Source organism: Barbus barbus (assembly GCF_936440315.1).
Source record: "Barbus barbus genome assembly, chromosome: 23".
Taxonomy (NCBI): Eukaryota; Metazoa; Chordata; class Actinopteri; order Cypriniformes; family Cyprinidae; genus Barbus; species Barbus barbus.
In genome coordinates, this window is record NC_136751.1 from 24,136,072 (window position 1) to 24,154,541 (window position 18,470).

Here is an 18,470-nt window from a genome sequence, read left to right on the forward strand (position 1 = left end):
AGATGGAAGACTGCTCGGATTGAGTTGGGCAGGTCATTCCACCAGGAGGGAACAGTTAATGTAAAAGTCAGTGAAAGTAATTTTGTGCCTCTTTGGGATGGCACTATAATGTGCCATTCACTTGCAGAATGCAAGCTTTTAGAGGGTACATAAGTCTAAAGTAGTGAATTTAGGTAAAGGTGTGCAGAGCAACTGTTATGCAAACATTTGCATGCAAATTTGAGATTACATGATAAAAGAAGAAAACTGAAAAATCAAGGTAAAGATCACTTGTGAACAGAATATTTATTGTATATTCCAATCAAGCTGTAGTTTTGTTAAATTAATGCAAAAATATGAAATTAGCCATAGCAAGGCAAATTTAAAATGCCAATACCAACACAATGATATTAAACACAGCAATACTTCCTGCCTCTAGCAACAGCAAGTAGACAATCATGATTCATGTAGTGTAAACAAAAGCATTAAAAAGGGACTTCAGTAACTTAATGTTTCAATAAGAAACATGAAAATGATGTTATTTTAGTATCATTTATATAATTTTATAGTATTAATATTTTCAGTTAGCTTTTATTTTCATACTTTGTTTTAATTTTTAATTAGTTTAAGTTAATTTTAGTTTAGTGTAGTTTTTTTAAATATTTCTATTTAACATATTTTTATTTCAGTTTTAGTAATTTTAGTACTTTATTTAAGCCAAGGCAGCATTTCTTAAGTTTTTCATCTGATATTTATATTTTGTTTTATTTCAGGTTTATTGCAACGAAAACCTTTTTTAATAGTTTTAGTTTTAATTAATAACAATGCTGGCAGCACCAATAGCCTCATGGTTAGTGCGCCGACATATGTGACCCTGGACCACAAAACCAGTCTTAAGTTGCCAAAAATACATTGTATGGGTCAAAATTATAAATGTTTCTTTTATGCCAAAAATCGTTAGGATATTAAGATCATGTTCCATGAAGATATTTAGTTAATTTCCTATTGTAAATGTATCAAATGTATTTTTGATCAGTAATATGCATAGCTAAGAACATCATTTGGACAACTTTAGAGGCGATTTTCTCAGTATTTAGATTTTTTTGCACCCTCAGATTCCAGATTTCAAATAGTTGTATCTCAGCCAAATATTGTCCTATACTAATAAACCACACATCAATGGATAGCTAACTTATTCAGCTTTCACATATACAGCGCAACTGTGCTCGTGGTGACCCGAGATCAATTCCTGTCTCGAGGTCCTATGCCGATCCCGCTCCCCTCGCTATACCCAATACTGTCCTGTCATCTCTCCATTGTCCCGTCTGAATTATAAAGGAATAAAAAGCCCAAAAATATAACTTAATAAAAAAACAATAACAACTCTGAGTGTCGGTGTTTATGGTGGCTTTTAGGCTTTACCTACTTTTTCCTCACTGTAATTAAGGTCTAACAACTGTTTCTCTTTATTGTGCTTCGTATTCTTTCTCTGTTATTTAGTTGATCATCTGTTTTACATAGCCGCCTGCTTTATAGGGGTTTCAAACACTTGGCGCAGAGTGTTTCTGTGAGTAATGCAACCACCTCATAGACTAGCAAAGAACTATTTACTCTGAAGAAGCCCAAACACAGAGCATATTGACCTGATTAATGCATAAGATGTTGTTACTTTTGCACAGTGCTGTTCTGTGATTTATATTTGATAAAAATTCAGTCACATAATTAATGCCAAAAACCATTTCTCTCTTCTTTTTATCATCGTCTTTAAAGTGGTCAGTGGACTTGGCTGATGCTATGGAACTTTCTCTAATGCTGTTTCTTTTGATGACAGAGCCAGTTTTATACGAAGGCGTGTTCTCCCTGACATCCATGTCGTATTTTCGTTTTTGGGGAGTCTAAAAATAGAATTGTGGGTTAACAAGAAGTCTGTATGAAGTCAATGTGTCGGGGGAGATTCTTCAGAAAGCTGAGTTATGTCGGTTATTGCTGAGTCACAAATGGCTTATGCTTTGAATCTGAGACATTGTTGAAATATTACTATGTTTCTATAAATCATATTCAAGTTATGAGTTTCATAATGGTGTGTCTACATGTGTAATCTCTTTTGAACCTTGAGCTGCATTAAATGTTATTTGTTGCAGATGACTGACTGTTCCTGTATTATCATTTGAATATAAATGGCAAAACATGTAGCATGAATGAAGCATTACAAAGGTATAAAGGACCCTTTTTATGCTAAAAGTGCAGTATCTTCTGTGTTTTGGTTTATTCAGCTTCTATGGTTTTGAAATCAGCAAGTCACAGTTCATTGTAATTTCTGTTTGAAAATTAGAAAACAGTTTTATCTTTCATTATTTATGGTTGGCTTTTAAATAATGAGGTAAATAATAGCATATGCGTTGACCTAGTTTCTCATTGATCAATGCCACCTTGCTAATCCTCCTGATATGATATTATAATGATATCTGGGTCATGATGTTATATATTATTTTGATGCGCATCCAATGTGTTTATCATAGCACTTAAACCCACAACTGTTGTATGTTATATGACACAATCAGGTGTGTATTGATGTAAAGCCACACTATATGTGTGAAACAATTTAGCTTAAAATATATTTTTTTGGCATGACATTTGTGATCATGCATTGAAATATTTATCTTGCACTGTGAAAGAATGAGTAGGTCTTAAATCCATAAAGTGCACAATGACTAAATAAATGAGGAGGAATAATTTACCTAACCTCCTCGGTGAAAACTAGTCTCATCTGAATAGGGCATGAGACTGTTTTGCTCACTCATGCTTCATTAAGAAGCTTCTAACCTTTGCCTTCCATCCTTAGTCTCAGAATGGGTCATTTCATTACGGTGCAGCTGCTTCTGAATACCAAGCCAAACACTGCCAGCTTTTATGCCCAACCTCTGCACCCACCGTAAAAAGCAATGCAAATGGAAAGTTTATAAAACGTGTAGTGGAATATAAACCAGACAGGCCGATACTGCTCTCAGGAATCCTTCTTGAAAGTAGCACGCTTAATTATTTAAAAATAGTCTCCTGTTTCGTGGCCTTGGCACATTCCAAACCTCCCGCACATGTGTGAGATTGTGACTTGGGTAATCACGACAATGCAACTTGTGCAAGAGAAAAAGCCTTGAAGCATCTGAGTGCAATGGCGTGATGAAAGTCCTCAGAACTCAAACTGTTTGATGTAACTGTGTGAAATAAAGTCCAGTGATCTCACTCTGCATTTGTGTTTCACTACCATTTACTGGTGTGGCCTGATTGATGTAATTTGTAGACATTAATCAGTCAAGAATCAATTCAAAATCAATATTTCTCCTAATTACTCAACCTTCAACGTCAGTATTTTTAAAGTGCATTATACTCGTGCTAGACTGAAGTCAGTTATGATGTTCTTCAGTAATGTAAATGTTCTTTGCTAATTTTCTGTAGCTGCTTTTTGAATAACTGAGAAAAAGTTATAATTTGTAACTTAAAATGTTTCTATTATATTGCTATCATGTTAAATACAAATTCAGCCATATTAAATACATTAGGCTGCTTTTAGCCTTACGCTGGAGTTGGTTCACTTTCCGGCAATGAAACTAAGTAAATAATTAAATAAATTAGCACAATAATATTGTGTATATCAGCCATATCACAGGCTGACAATATGACATTTGAGCATATTGCCCAACACTAATATGTATATAATTACAAAATTGCAATGATTAGGCAGAAATGTGCATTGCTTTGTGCATTTAGCTGTTTTCCACATAGTTTTGTTGCTACTTATTCAGTTTGCATTAGATAATTTCATTTATTTGATTTTATTGTCTTTGTGTCTCCCTTAGTCTGGCCTTTGGAGGCTCCAAACCTGCCAAATGAGTCTTCAGTGGAAGTGCTACATAATGCATTCTCCACCTTGTCTGGATTTTCTCTTTCACCTAGTTCGGATCCATCCAAAGCCACAGAGAATTACAATCACAATGTTAACACTGGATCGGTATTCGCTTACTCCCTGAACTCTGCCACAAGCCCAGAGCCTCTTGCCACACCTCCTTTACTTTCCTTAAAGTCTGGAGAGGGAGTTGGATATACCCCCAGAGGTTCCTCTAGACAGCCTCGACAAATAAATTCTCCAGTGCCTACCTCCCATAATGTGCCCTTAACTTGGTCTGCTATCAGCCCAGCTCCTCAAATACCACAGACTACAGGTTCATCTGTACCGTCTAGCTTGCCTTCAGTTGGAGAAGATTCTCCTGACGAGCCTCCTGTTCCTTCCCCTCAAATGCAGTATGGGACTGTAGGAGTCAGTGACTCTAAGGTTCCTTTTGGAGACAGATTGGAACCATCTAGCAGAATCCAAGACCTCCAGTTACAAACCAGCCATGACCCCAACACCCAGCTAGGCTATGAGCAATTGGAGCCAAGTCATGTGGTTTTCGTACACCATCAAATGACTTCAGTGTCTGTCGAGCCAACTATGGGCCCACCCGAAGACCTTTTCCCAACCAACACTATGGATGTGGAGTATGGCTCTGGAGATTACCTAGAAACAATGTCCTTCATGGGATCTGAAAACAATGACTATTCACCAGTTAGCAATCTAGTCACTGATGTGTATGACTTTGAGGACTCGAATTCAGAGACCTATGACACCACGTTCCCCTCGAGAATGGTGATGTCATTTTCCAGCAAACACTTGTATCCCTCCTCTATCAGAGTAACTAATTCTTTCTCCAGCAAACCTATTGAAAGTTCCAGTTTCAATAGCAATTCAACCTCGAATGAAGCCACCACTGACTTGACCAAACACGTTACAACCTTTCAGAGTTTTACAACCGTTGTGCCCTTTACCATGTCAATACCTCCAGTTTACACCAGTATGTTGACATCAGACGTTGGCCACACCATTTCAACCACCCAGCCAACCAGAGTCCATTCTTTACCAATTCTCCCGACAACTTCAGATGTCTTAAATCAGAACCAGTCTGTCAACGAGAGCTCAGAGTTGGCATCTGACTGGCCAGGCACTGTTACAGTCCAACCCACCGATGTTCTTTTACCAGACATGAACAGTTTAGAGTACTACACCATCCAGTTGACCAAGGACAATGGTAGCTTGCCAGAGCCCACTGCCAATCATACGACCTCTAGTGTTTTTTCTTTCATTCCGGTTGGCACCACACATATTGTGAGCACTAAAACCTACACCATTGACCCAAGTTACATGCTAACAGCTTTGTTTGATGAAGATCTACAGCCTAGAGGTAACAGTTCCTGGACTGAGGAATCCTCAACAGATATCTCTGGGTTTGAACCTTTTAACACCACTATCTTGGATCCCTCTGAAGTTGGACCGAGTTTAACAGATACTACACTGCCATATTTGGAGCCGTCGTTTACACCAACAATAGACCCTTCGACTTCATTAGGAGATATAAATTCAACCACTGATTGGGCTACCACACCTTTTATACCGAACAACACTTCCTTACTGGTGACTACACCACCTCCAGTGACCAAGGAACCAGATGGCTTGTCCTCTGTTAATGACAGCCAATGGATTATCACCTCACTTCCAACAGTGACCCTCTTTCCTAGTAGTGTAATTCCCACTGTTTTAGTAACCAGCTTTATCAGTGTTTCTGAAAACTCAACTGACTCAACCTTCAACATCACCTCCACCCCTCCTGCAACGGTGATGGCTGATGAAGGATTTGTGTCTGGAACGACACCTGACACCATGGTTACTGATGATGATAACATAACACTGATCGGTAGCCTTACAACCACGTCCTCACCAGTAATACATAATGACACTACTGTGGCACCTTTCACTATCTCAAGCTCCAACAACACAACAGTGACTACCCTGAATGACACATCAGTTACAACCCAATCCACAACCCTCCCAACAACCACTGCCCGGAAATATCTCTGCAACATCACTAAACCTGACACCTACTTGATCAGAGTTGGTAAGACATAACAAAAATTAACTTGCTGCACATTTTTACACCAGAAAGGTGCTCGTGTCAATTTTTGAGAATAAATGTGCAAGTCAATACATAAAGCAACTTAAGCAATAACTGGATTAGCAACCATGCAAGCATTATAGTATTTTATTTTAAGATTTAAGGTTCCAAAAATAACATAGTTTCTCTGTTGTAGGGTTTCCTCCAGGTTCCACTGCTGGATATGCCAAGGCCAAAGTCAGAGAGATTCTCAAAGCAGAATATAACCGCTCTGTGGAGCTACAGGTACAGGTGTTTTTGTCTTTGTTGTTCATGTCTTGTTCATTCTATAATTGCTAGATTATAGAATATTTGTACTTTTAAAAATGTATTTGTTATTCCACAGCAAAGTTTAATTGCAAAAACAAAAAGCTACATATTTTTAATGATGTAAAAGCATCTAAAAATATACATATTGACATAATTAAAAAAAAATTAATTAAAAGAACATTATGTAGGTGTCCATATATTTTAATGCATATTGTGGTATATACAAATGCACTTTGATGCAAAGAAAAATGTAAAAATGTTAACAGGAAATGGATGGAATATTGCACTCACAGTTGTTTTTGCGATATTCTTATTTATTGCATAAACTGAATTTACAACTTTGTTGAAAACATAAGTATGGTATTAGGTATGTATTATATGTACTTTTTATTTTTCAATATCTCAAGAATTACCTATTGAAATTAACAGTGGCTTCTGTTCAGGCTGAGAAAGCTGTAGAGAAATTAGAAATTAATTTGTTTAAGAATTTGTTTCTTTTAAGAATTTAGAACGATATTGATAGTTTAACCTGCTTACTCTTGGTTTGAACCACAGAAACTTTAAATATGTTTTGTAATCCAGTGTTATGTCAGTAGAACATATAGATAAAATCATCCCTTCCTGTTTTATCTCTTGGGTCCTCATGAACAAACCACCTAATTTAGCTCAATGGGAACCAACTGGTTCTTTGTAACTCTCTGCATTTAAACACAATACTGAATCTGCCTTAACTTTTAAAGGCCCAGTGAAAGGCTTTTTGATATTTCTCCATGTGCTCTAAAATGATTTGAAATTGCTATTACAAATATGATGTACATGTCCTTGACATCAAATGTTCCTTTGTGTGTTGTAGGTCGTGAAAGCTCCTCCAGACTTTGTGTTTCGTGCCGTGTCTGGTGCAGTGGTTTATACTGCAATATCAGTCATTAATGCCCTGAAAATCTCTGCTCGGACCACCAGCTCCTTTATCAGCGTGTCACCCATCAGTCCTGAACCAGGTCTGCAGTACCATGTTCATACAGGTAACTGCAGAGAAACTTCACGTCACGGTTCTTGAATATTCTCTCTGGTATTTATGTTGTTGCTATATGAGTATATGCTTGTCTTTTGTCTGTCTGCAGTTCTTCAGTTTGTACCCAGCCATGTAGATGTGCGAATGTGTACCTTCAGTGAGCAGGCAGAGAAGGGTCTGATAACAGCTTTATCTGAAGTCCGCCGACGCTCACAAGAGTCCACAAACTTCACTGTGAATGTACGTTGACTGCTTTACACAGCTTATGGTATTAAGAGCTCAACATACACAAAACATACACAACTGCTACATAATGTAAACGATCCAAATGAGAATTACATTGTTTTTAACCTTGAACAAGCAAGAAAGGAGCATGCTTTTAACTTCGGTTATGTGATGTGAATTCAAGGCTTGATTGCCTTCAGTGCAGTGGAATGACATCATCTCCAGCTGTTTGCTCTGATTGGATAAGGAAAGCACAAGACTGCTCAATTCAACTGTTGTCAAGGCAACAAAACTAATGGCTCTTATTCATTTCATTCACTTACGTTCAGAATGTGTATGCGCTTCTTTAATAGATCAGTGAGTGTGAATGAAGGGACTTGTGCTGAGAATTCATGAGCTTTCATGGATAAAGTGTGTATGATTTTATGTTTTAATTTTTAATCAATTTATTTATCTTTTAAAATCGTATTTTAGCAACTAAATTATTTCTTTTTTTTAATTAATTTTAATTGGTTTATAAATACATTTTTAAATATATTTTAGTAGTTCACGTTTTACTTTAGATGCTTGATTGATATAGAAATATATCTTGTAGAAATATATTTTATGTTATGATAATTTCTAAAATCCCTTTCTAGAGAATGAGTCTCCTGATGTCTCATTGCTTTAGTTTCACATAATTGTATCTTAGAGACTGAATTGTTTTGTAGATTTTAAACATCACCCTGAGTTCTGTGGAAGTGGCGGCAAAACAGCAGAAGGTTCAGGTGGAGATCACCTTTGCTGTGCGTGATATGCTCGGGTATGTGCCAGGGACAGTGGTGAGCACCCAGCTTCGACAGCTCAGCGTGGTTGAGTACAGCTACTACCTGGGCTACCCTGTACGGCAGATCGCAGAACGTGAGTCCACACACTGATTTCTGTATAATTACATAAATACACTTGCAAAACAACTGCTATGTACAACAGTTTAAGGTGGTCATACTGGGGTTCATAACAGTGTAGTTGGTTAGACTGTGGGCACCCATCAGGTTAGCCAAAGTGGTCCATCTACTGGTGTTCTAGCTTTTAAAGGGGTCATATGATGCGATTTCAAGTTTTCCTTTCTCTTGGGAGTGTTACAAGCTGTTTGTGCATAGATAAGATCCCTAAAGTTGCAAAGACTAAAGTCTCAAGCCCATTCTTCGTAAAAGTTAAGACTTGTCCACGCCCTCCTAAAACGGCTCATTTAAACACGCCCCCACATGTCTACGTCACAGTGTGGGAAGATTTGCATAACACCGCCCAAATATATACGCAAAGAAAGAGAGCGTGATTTTTGTTCTTGTTGTAGTATTGTTGCTGCCACCGGCGCCATGTCCTGGAGACCCTGTGTTTCGTTGTGAAAGCGAAACTATTTTGTTTGAGCTTCCAAAAGAGGACACAACTAGAAATCAGTGGTTAAGTTGTATTTACAACACTGTACCAGAACAGTTCAACCCAAATATTAGAGTGTGTGCAGTGCATTTTACGGAGGTCTATTTTCTGAACCTGGGAGTAGCCTGCCAGCTTTGCACAAAGGCTGTTTCTATAAAGTGGGGCAATTCCAACTTTGCAAGGACAGTCTGGCGCTTCTGACTCAATCCTGTAAGTATGTTTTCATATTTAAAGAATTTGCCACTGACTATTCAGACGCGAGTTTTGAGCAGTGTAGAGTAGTGCTTGTTTGATGTTTCTTCTATCACAAATGCAGACATGGTAATGTTTACACGGCATGATGCAACGCGACGCGTAAAAAGACAGTATAAGTCATTATAATCAGTAATTATGTCCCCAATGGATGGAACAAATGCCTCGTGTATAATGGGTTTTATTGTTTTTGTTTCGTTGCACCGGGACACGGCATCACAATACGGTAAGAGGCGTAACATTTCCGTCACACGCTTGAGGTATTCGGCCAATCACAACGCACTGGACAGCTGGCCAATCAGAGCACGCCTCACTTCTCAGAACGATGAGCTTTGTAAAAATCGATGCGTTTCAGAAAGGAGGAGCAACAATAATGGACAGTATTTGGAAAATAATGTGTTTTTTGAACCTTAAACCACATAAACACATTGCATTACACCAAATACACAAAATAATGTTCTTTTTAGCAACGTCATATGACCCCTTTAAACCAGCTTCAATTACCTGGAAATCAGCTTCAGGGAGGTTTGCTGTATGTTATAATGAAAATGGAATAATATAGACTAAATTTATATTTATTACATATTTATTATATATTTATTTTATTACCTATTTGCTGTTTTTTCCTTCTCTGCACTATTAGCTTTCCACTACCCAGAGCTGAACACAACCCAACTGCTTCGTTCCTCATGGGTTAGAACAGGTACTGACCTGCTGATGTTAAGCTTTACATACTGGTATTCCAAAGTACACTACCGTTCAAAAGTTAGGGGTCAGTATTATGTTTTTTTGAAGAAATTAATGTTTTTAACTTTTCATTAGTGCTGTCAAGCGATTAATCGCGATTACTCGCATCCAAAATAAAAGTTTTTGTTTACATAATATATGTGTGTGTACTGTGTATATTTATTATGTATATATAAATACACACACATACAGCATATATTTTGAAAACGTTTACATGCATTTCCATGTCTATATTTATATTCATATTATTTATATTATATATAAATATATTTAATATATGAACATCACACATTTTTCTGAATTGTATACATGCAAGTGCATGCATTTATCTATACATAATAAATATACACAGCACACACACATATATTATGTAAACAAAAACTTTTATTAATTGTTAGATTAATTAAATTGATCAAAAGTGACAGCAAAGTCATTTATAAAAAATTCAGCTTTGCATCACATAAATTAATTACATTTTAAACCATATTCAAATAGAAAACAGTTATTTAAATTTGTAATACTATTTCACAATATTACTGCTTTTACTGTATTTGTGATCAAATAAATGCAGCTTTGGTGAGCATAAGAGACTTCTTTCCAAATCAAACCAACCCCAACTCTTGAACAGTAGTGTAATGTTACTATACAATCAAATATTCAGATGAATATCAAATGAGTCATTGCAGTGCCATAATGTCATGTTTTACATATTACGTTCAGTGTTGTTGGGAGTGTTGGACCAGCGTGTGAGTGACAAGATCTTCAAGGCTACGATTGAGAGGAGACTGGCTCTGTTGCTGGGCGATGCACTGGGTATGGGCCATCGCTTTAGAAGAGCAACTAGTGTGGGAAACAACAGCGTGCAGGTTTGTAAATCATCCATGTTATGTGACCTTATATTTTCTGTTCTTGCTTTCCATGCATGAGCTCATTGGATTAATTTATAGAGCTCTTCCTGTGTGCATGTCTAATGCCTCTCTGGATTCTTAATCAGTCTCTGTCTTTGTGGCGCTTCCCCACACCTGCTCTCCCTCCGCACATCATCATCATTCAGGGACAAGGAGTATCCATGGCAACACCCTCTTATTCATCCCTGGCCTGCAGAGCCACTCAAAAACAACCATTTCACCCCTTTTGAGCCGTCATACTCCAGCTGCAATCTCAGATAAATTATTGAACACAGCTTGCAGACAGCTAGAGTGATTCTTAAACCATTAATTGCTTGTTCTGCCTACGTAGAGAAGATTTTTGCGTTTCATAGTGACCCGATTGCTGACTGGCTGACCTAATGGTTTCTAAGTGGTAGTGGTCGGTTAATGACCGCTAATTAACTGAGAATGAATCCAGCTGTGTTAATGATGTCCAGTGATGTCATTTCTAATTTTAGAGAGGTGATGAATTCTGGAATATCTTGGAAGGACTCTTAAAGTGAATGTAGGATGACAGCAGTCTGCTAAGCTCGGATGTACTGTTAAGATGATATTGTGCAGCCGTCCTCTGTACTGTTTCTGATAATGCACCCTGAGGTAGCAGCACTTTCAAAATGAGCTTTTAACTTCCCTGGCCAGTGAGGGTTCACTACTCGGGGCTCTTAATGTAGGTCGAGCTCAGGTGAGGTCCACACATTGCCATGCTCTTTTTCCACCCCAATAACCCTGGAGACTAGAAACATTTATTCGACTCGTCTTTTAGACCCTCAGTCTCTCTGAAAGCCTTTTTGGGTTTTTGTCAGAAAGACATTTCAATTTTAAAAAGCTAATTGTAGCCTATTCAGAGTTCTGATTCATGTGTTTGCGTGTTAGGAACAAATATGTAGAATTAAAAGTTTAAAGGAATAATTTGCCCAAAAAGATAAATTCAAGTCTGTTTGACGTTCTTTCTTCTGTGAAAGATAAAAGGAGAATTTCTGAAAAATATCTACTCTTTTTTTAATTAAATGCAAGTGAAAGCGAACTGGGACTGCTAAGCTCTAAAGCACCATAAAAGCATTATAAAAGTGGTTTATACCAGTGTTGTTTTGGTATTTTATATATATATATATATATATATATATATATATATATATATATATATATATATATATATATATATATATATATATATATATATATATATATATATATATATATATAGTATTTGTTAATATTTTGAATTAGCTTATATTTTTATATTTTCAGTTTTCATTAGTTTTAGTAATTGAATGTGCTTTTTTTCATTAGCTTTTTGCTTTTTAGAACCATTTCTATTTATCTTGATTTTTTTGTGTGTAATTTTAGCACTTAGCACAAATTTAACAACTTATTTAATAATCAGTTATTTTAAGTCATTTTTTATCAAATTTTATTTCAATTAACAGACTAAAATTTAAGATGTCACTCAATTCTTTTGTTTTTATATTTATTTTCATTTATTATTTTATATTTCCTATTTAGCTAGATTTTTTTTATTTTAGTTTGTCATTTTGGTACTTAAACTTATTTAATTTTCGATAATTTTACATTTTAATGTGTTAATTTTTTATCTAATATTAATGTTTTATTTTTGTTAAATGTTGTTTTGTTATTATGTTTTTTTTTTTTTAGTTTTAGTAAACAATAACAACACTGGTTTATACACTCTTCTCTTTGTGAGGAACAGATGTTACTCACTGAAAACCACACCGTATTCTTCTTTCCGTGTTGATTCATTCTCAAAATGTGTCTGAATGAGTCTTTCATAAATTGGACTGATCCTAATCCAACATCTAATATTGTAAAATGAAAATAGTGTATCACACACAGACTCTGACTCTGAGAATGTTTTGCAATATATAACTTATATATAGCCTAAAACCCTTAAGTTTTAGAAGGTGTTTTTATTATTGAATATTTTACCTCAGTGTTGTTAGTGAAGCTGCTTTTTAACAATATGTAAAAAAGTGCAAAAAGCACAATGCAGTGAATTGAATCAAATTTTGTCAACAGGCCTTTTTTTCCCCACTTTGTTCAGATTGTACAGACCACTCGTCTTGTGGGCCCTGACAACCCTGTGGAGATTATCTACTTTGTGGAAGGAGCTAACGGACAGAGACTTCCTGCCGCAACCACAGCCAGCATGCTCAACAGTCTCGACGTGCAGCATGCAGCGATCATCATGGGATACCGCGTCCAGGGAATATTAGCACAGCGTGAGCATTCAGACTTTTAATTGTCTCAGTTGAAAAAGATCTGTGGGGGAGAACTATATAACAAAAAATCGCAGTGAACCAAGACTATAGCGATAAAAAACAATGAGGAAATTATAATTTAAATGATTTTGATTGATGGTACCATAGCAGGCAGTGTTTTTTTTTTTGTGGTAGCATTCTTTATTTGTACTGCTCTAAACGTCAAAGAGGTGAGTTCAGATAGCGTGACATCTCAAGAGAGCTCTGCCTTTTTATGTAACATTTATATGTGGCAGGCTGCATCACCCAAAGCATAAACATTAGATTCATTAGACTAAATTTAGTAGCTTCCTGTTGTGTAACATCTTCGACCTTTTGAATTTTAGCTCAAATCTCCAATTACAGTGTGCTAAAAAACAGGCCAACCCAAATTATGGTTGCTGTTCCTGCTTAGTTGATCCAACACCATACAATGTATGGAATTTTATATTTGCATTCAATGTATGCAAATAATCATTCTAAATGATATTTAACTCTGCATGCTGTTTCTGAATATTTCGATTGCCATTATCGAATGCTTACTTAAAGTTAATCTTTAAGAACACTAATAATTTAGTAACACTGAATACTAAATATTTTTCATTAAGAAGATTGTATACATTTTTTGTTGATGTTTAAGGAAATTAATATTTTATTTAATAAATATGCATTATAGTAAAGACATACAATTTTGTGAGATTAAAATGTATAATGGGTTTTTAAAAAAAAAAAATTAAATAGCACAACTAATGTGAATAAAATGTAATATATCACAGAAAATTAGAATAGCACATCTGTTTTCAACACTGATAATAATGTGACACTGAAAACTGGAGTAATGACTGCTGGAAATTCAGCTTTGCCATCACAGGAAAAAATATATATTTTAAATATATTCAAAAAGAAAACAGTTATTTTAAATTGTAATAATATTTCACAATATTACTGTTTTTACTGTACGTTTGTGCAAATAAATGTGGCCTTGATGTGCATAAGTGACTTCTTTCAAAGAAAGAACATTATTTTTTCGAACAGTAGTGTACATACTGTTTTTAGTCACAGATATTTATACTGCATTACCCCTGTGTTTGTTCAGCTGTGGAAAAACAGGCCTCGCCTCCCTCAGACACAGAGAAGACCAACACGTGGATAATCGTAGGGGTGGTGGTCCCCGTGGTGGTGGTCGTCATTATAATAACTATCCTGTACTGGAAACTGTGCCGCACTGATAAACTGGAATTCCAGCCAGACACCATGAGCACCATCCAGCAAAGACAGAAGGTGAGAGACTGAAAACGCTGTGTAATGATTCAAATGAAATGTATCCTGGGATCCTCATGAGATTTCTTCTTTCTTTCTAATGCAAGGTTCATCTGTAGGTCATTTTGTTTTGTTTTACTCTTATGTCTGCTGATGTTTCTGTGATATTGCTAATCAGTCAGTGGGCTCCTGTGAGTCTGCGCTGCTTATCTGGTCTCTCACAGAGTGATTTAAATGACTCTGTAGCCGGATGCTAGCCAGCTTTGAAAGATCAGCATTGGATATAAGTTGGCTATCCACTACTCTACCTATTCACACTCTCAGTTATTCTTGACATTGGAAAGGCTGATTCATTTAGCATATGAGTTTGTGTAGACAGTTCATTTCAATGTTGCGATTCAGTCATTCGTTAAGTCATGAGTCAACCGTTCCCAGAAGTCGCTGCGTCATTATTGTAGTGAAATAAATGTTTATCTATTCTAATGTTTATCTCTTAACAAATTTTTCCAGTATTTGTATGGGTTGTGTCTAGGCATGAGCTAAACTACATATTTTCATAATTGACCAATGTGTCGGTTTTCTGAACGACTTGTCAGTCTTAAGAAAGTGTATTAAGAGTTGAAGAGATGTGATGCAATGGCCCAAATTTTTATACTTTTACATTTTTTACAACCTGTTTAAGTTTTTCTTCTGGTAAATTCAAAATAACATATTTTAAAGAATGTTGGTAACCAAACAGTTGCTGGTAGCCATTGACTTCCATAGTAAGGGGGAAAAAAAAAACTATGGAAGTCAGTGGCTACTGGCAACTGGTTACCAACCTTCTTCAAAACATCTTTATATTTTGTGTTTAACAGAAGAAAGCAATTCATACAGGTTAGGAACAACTTTGGGATGAGTAAATGATGACAGAATTTTCATTTTTGGGTGAACTATCCCTTTAAGTTCATTTCATCATATTGAATCATCTTTAAAGCACCACTTCGGCATCACACTGCCCTGTTCTTACAATAAAAGTCTTGCTATTGCTGTTGTCACTACTATAACCAGACTTGTCATGCACGAGCACATACACTTGCTGAGTGCCAGCAGTAATAAAGTCAACTGCTGAGCTGGCTGATGGGTTAATGCTCAGCAGTGACGTTCTTATCTAGAAAAGCGCCCGCTGGTCCTCTCTGTCTGAACGTCTTGATTTAACTACACTTGTATGAGAAGCACATAGTCAATACACACTTCATATATGCCCTTACTAGCACACTCACAATCCTCAAGAACTACCCTCACTCTCATCTACATTCTCAGCAATGACCCTTCTTAGTCCTACAATGAGGTTCTCTGGTTTAATCAGTTTACATTGTTAAATGGCCTGCTTCTCACTTTGTTCCTCATGCTCTTACTTAAATCAATATTTCATGGATTTGACACATAAAGGGAAAGATGCTTAAAAATGCTTATTCTCCAAATTCTGTCTTCATTTTCTTACCCTCAAGTCGTTAAAAAACTTCTTTTTTAAAAAACAAGTCTTAATCAAGTCGAGTTTCTTCCTTCTGTGGAACACAAAAGAACAGTATGCTTTTGCACCCTAGAGTTCTTCAAATATCTCTTTTGTGTTTTGCACAAGAAAGTTAGTCATGCAGATTTATAAATGATGACAGAATGTATTTATTTACTTATTTTTGGACAGTGTTTTTTTTTTTTTTTAAAGGTGCAAGTCAAATTACATTAAGCTTAAATTTGTTAACATTAGTTATTAGGCATCATGACTGTAAAAATGTTAGTTGTGATACCTGATGCCTGGCTTAACTAATGGTGACTCTATTGTAATTTAATATTTCGTTTGTCTCAGGTTTGAAATAGTAAATCATTCATATGTTGATTTCCTGAACAGAATTCAATACAAGTTAGAATCTGTCATCTATTGGCTGTTTAGGGATTGAAGTAGAAAAAAATTAAAATAGGGGTTGCAGTTGCCAAATTATATTTTTAGTGGCTTTGGATAGAAGCATCTGCTAAATGAATAATTATAAATATAAACGAACAGATTGTCTTCTGTTACACTGAGTTGTTCTATGCTGCTTCCATGACAATATCATTCACATGTCTAGTTTTTCCACTTGTTTTGCTATTTGTGCTCCTGTAAACACATTGGAGACAATTTAGAGCTTCTCTTTCTCTCTATCTCTATCCCTCGTTCTATATCTAACACTCATCCAATCACATCTTAACACTCTCCCTCTCCCATGCTTGTTTAGTCCACGTCCTCATTACAGAAATCCATACCAGTAATCCAGAGGTCAATGACTCCTGTCAAGAGCAAAGAGCTTTTAGATAGTAGTGATGAGGAAGAAGAGGAGGAGGAGGAGGAGGAGGAGGAGGAGGAAGAAGAAGAAGAAGAGGAGGAGGAGGAGGAGGAAGAGGAAGAGAGGAGAGAGAAGAAGGTAGAGGAGATGTAGTGTACTATAGACTGTAGAATAGTCCTCCACTTAGTCCCCACACAGGAAGTACAAGATTCCTCTTCCTCTTTGACCTCCAAAGAAGTGCCATCCCAGTTCCAGTCACTGTCATCTGTGTTTGGACCATTTGTTAGTTCTCTGTGGACCCTGTTGATATCAGAATGTAGTCTGAATTGCAAACAAGTGACTCTTGAGCTGGTTCTTTGAAATTAATTGATTCATAAAGATTCACAAATGAGTCGCAGACCAATTCATCTGACTGAATGATTTGCTCGCTCACTCACTGAATCAGTCGGAGAGTTTACTGAATCAGCATCTGATTTTCTCACTAAATCGCAAGTCATCATCCTACTGAAAATAAACTAGAATTGTACTGTGTTATGTTGTACAAATATAGTAGATGCTAGAATATGCAGTGCTGTTCAAAAGTTTGGGGTTGGTAAAGTTTTTTAATGTTTTTGAAATGTTTTTGTCTTATGCTCACCAAAGCTGCAGTTATTTGTTACAGTAAAAATACAGTAATATTGTAAAATAGTATTAGAATTTTGAAATAACAGTTTTTTATTTAAATATATTTAAAATGTCATTTATTCCTGTGATGGCAAAGCTGAATTTTCATCATCAATCAATCTTATTTTTAATAATGTTGAAAACATCAGTGTTGCTTAATTTATGTATTTATTTATTTTTAGAATTGTGTCCCTTTTTTCTGGATTCTTTGATGCACCGAAGTTTCAAAAGATCAGCATGTACAATTCTAAATGTCTTTGCTGAAATAAGTATTTAAAAAATCTTACTGACTCCAAACTTTTGAATGGTGATTGTTAATTATCAATTGTTTGCTGCCTCCTCAAGTATGAAAAATCATTGTCTTCCTTATGATTCCCACCCCTAAATGTCTTAGTAGTACCATCAAAAATAGTGTTGTGTGAATATAGTTGATGTCAACATGTCGGTTGCTTGTTGGAATCTGACTTGATGGGAACACAAGCAACTTTTTATTATCACCCTCATCCTAATCAGAAACCTGTCAGAAGCATAAGGAAAAAAGAAAGTATTGAGGAAGAAGAAGAGGAGGAGGAGGAGGAAGAAGAAGAGGACGAGGAGAAAGAAGAAAAGCCCAAGAAAGCTATAAAGAAGCCTTTGTCATATAGTATGAGGAGGCCGGAGGTATCTGTACAGTACAGTATCGACAGGAGTGCTGTGACGTAGTGATGTGTTTTCTAGAATGCAGCAGTTAGTCCTAGATACAGTATTTCTATTGCTGATAATCTTCCTTTATGAAAATGATAACCATCAATTGGGGAAAAAAAACATGTTATCTCAACAACAGATGCATGTATTTGAATGTGTCAATAATAATTCTGTCTCTGGCCATTTGGTCTAAGCCTGTACAGCTATAACTATTGTGGCCTAGATTTGGTTACAGCAGCAATAGAGGCAAACAGAAACGAGATAAGGGCTTTCTTTATCACAAACAGAATTGGTCTATACAGCTTCATTTGCATTTGAAAGGGAATGTGATGGGAAATAGAGAAATAGACGTATTCCCAGAAGATGAGCATATTTCAGTGAATCTGTCTCTATTGTGCCGCTACACATACAGCACGACACAAAATAACCCAGCTTATGCTTTTTTCATACATTTCTGT

At 36.1% G+C, this 18,470-nt stretch overlaps 1 protein-coding gene across 1 annotated transcript in view; it reads left to right on the top strand.

Moving 5' to 3' along the window:
* LOC306842714 (UPF0606 protein KIAA1549-like) overlaps positions 1-18,470 on the top strand; it is a gene marked incomplete at its 5' end in the record, with an annotated part of 46,725 nt that overhangs the window by 15,906 nt on the left and 12,349 nt on the right. The window contains 9 exons of the mRNA XM_079373734.1: positions 3,834-5,963; positions 6,157-6,245; positions 7,123-7,291; positions 7,391-7,521; positions 8,217-8,406; positions 9,818-9,877; positions 10,642-10,787; positions 12,910-13,087; positions 14,202-14,386. Of these exons, the coding sequence (XP_079229860.1) occupies positions 3,834-5,963; positions 6,157-6,245; positions 7,123-7,291; positions 7,391-7,521; positions 8,217-8,406; positions 9,818-9,877; positions 10,642-10,787; positions 12,910-13,087; positions 14,202-14,386 (3,278 nt within the window). The remainder of the gene's footprint in view (positions 1-3,833; positions 5,964-6,156; positions 6,246-7,122; positions 7,292-7,390; positions 7,522-8,216; positions 8,407-9,817; positions 9,878-10,641; positions 10,788-12,909; positions 13,088-14,201; positions 14,387-18,470) is intronic.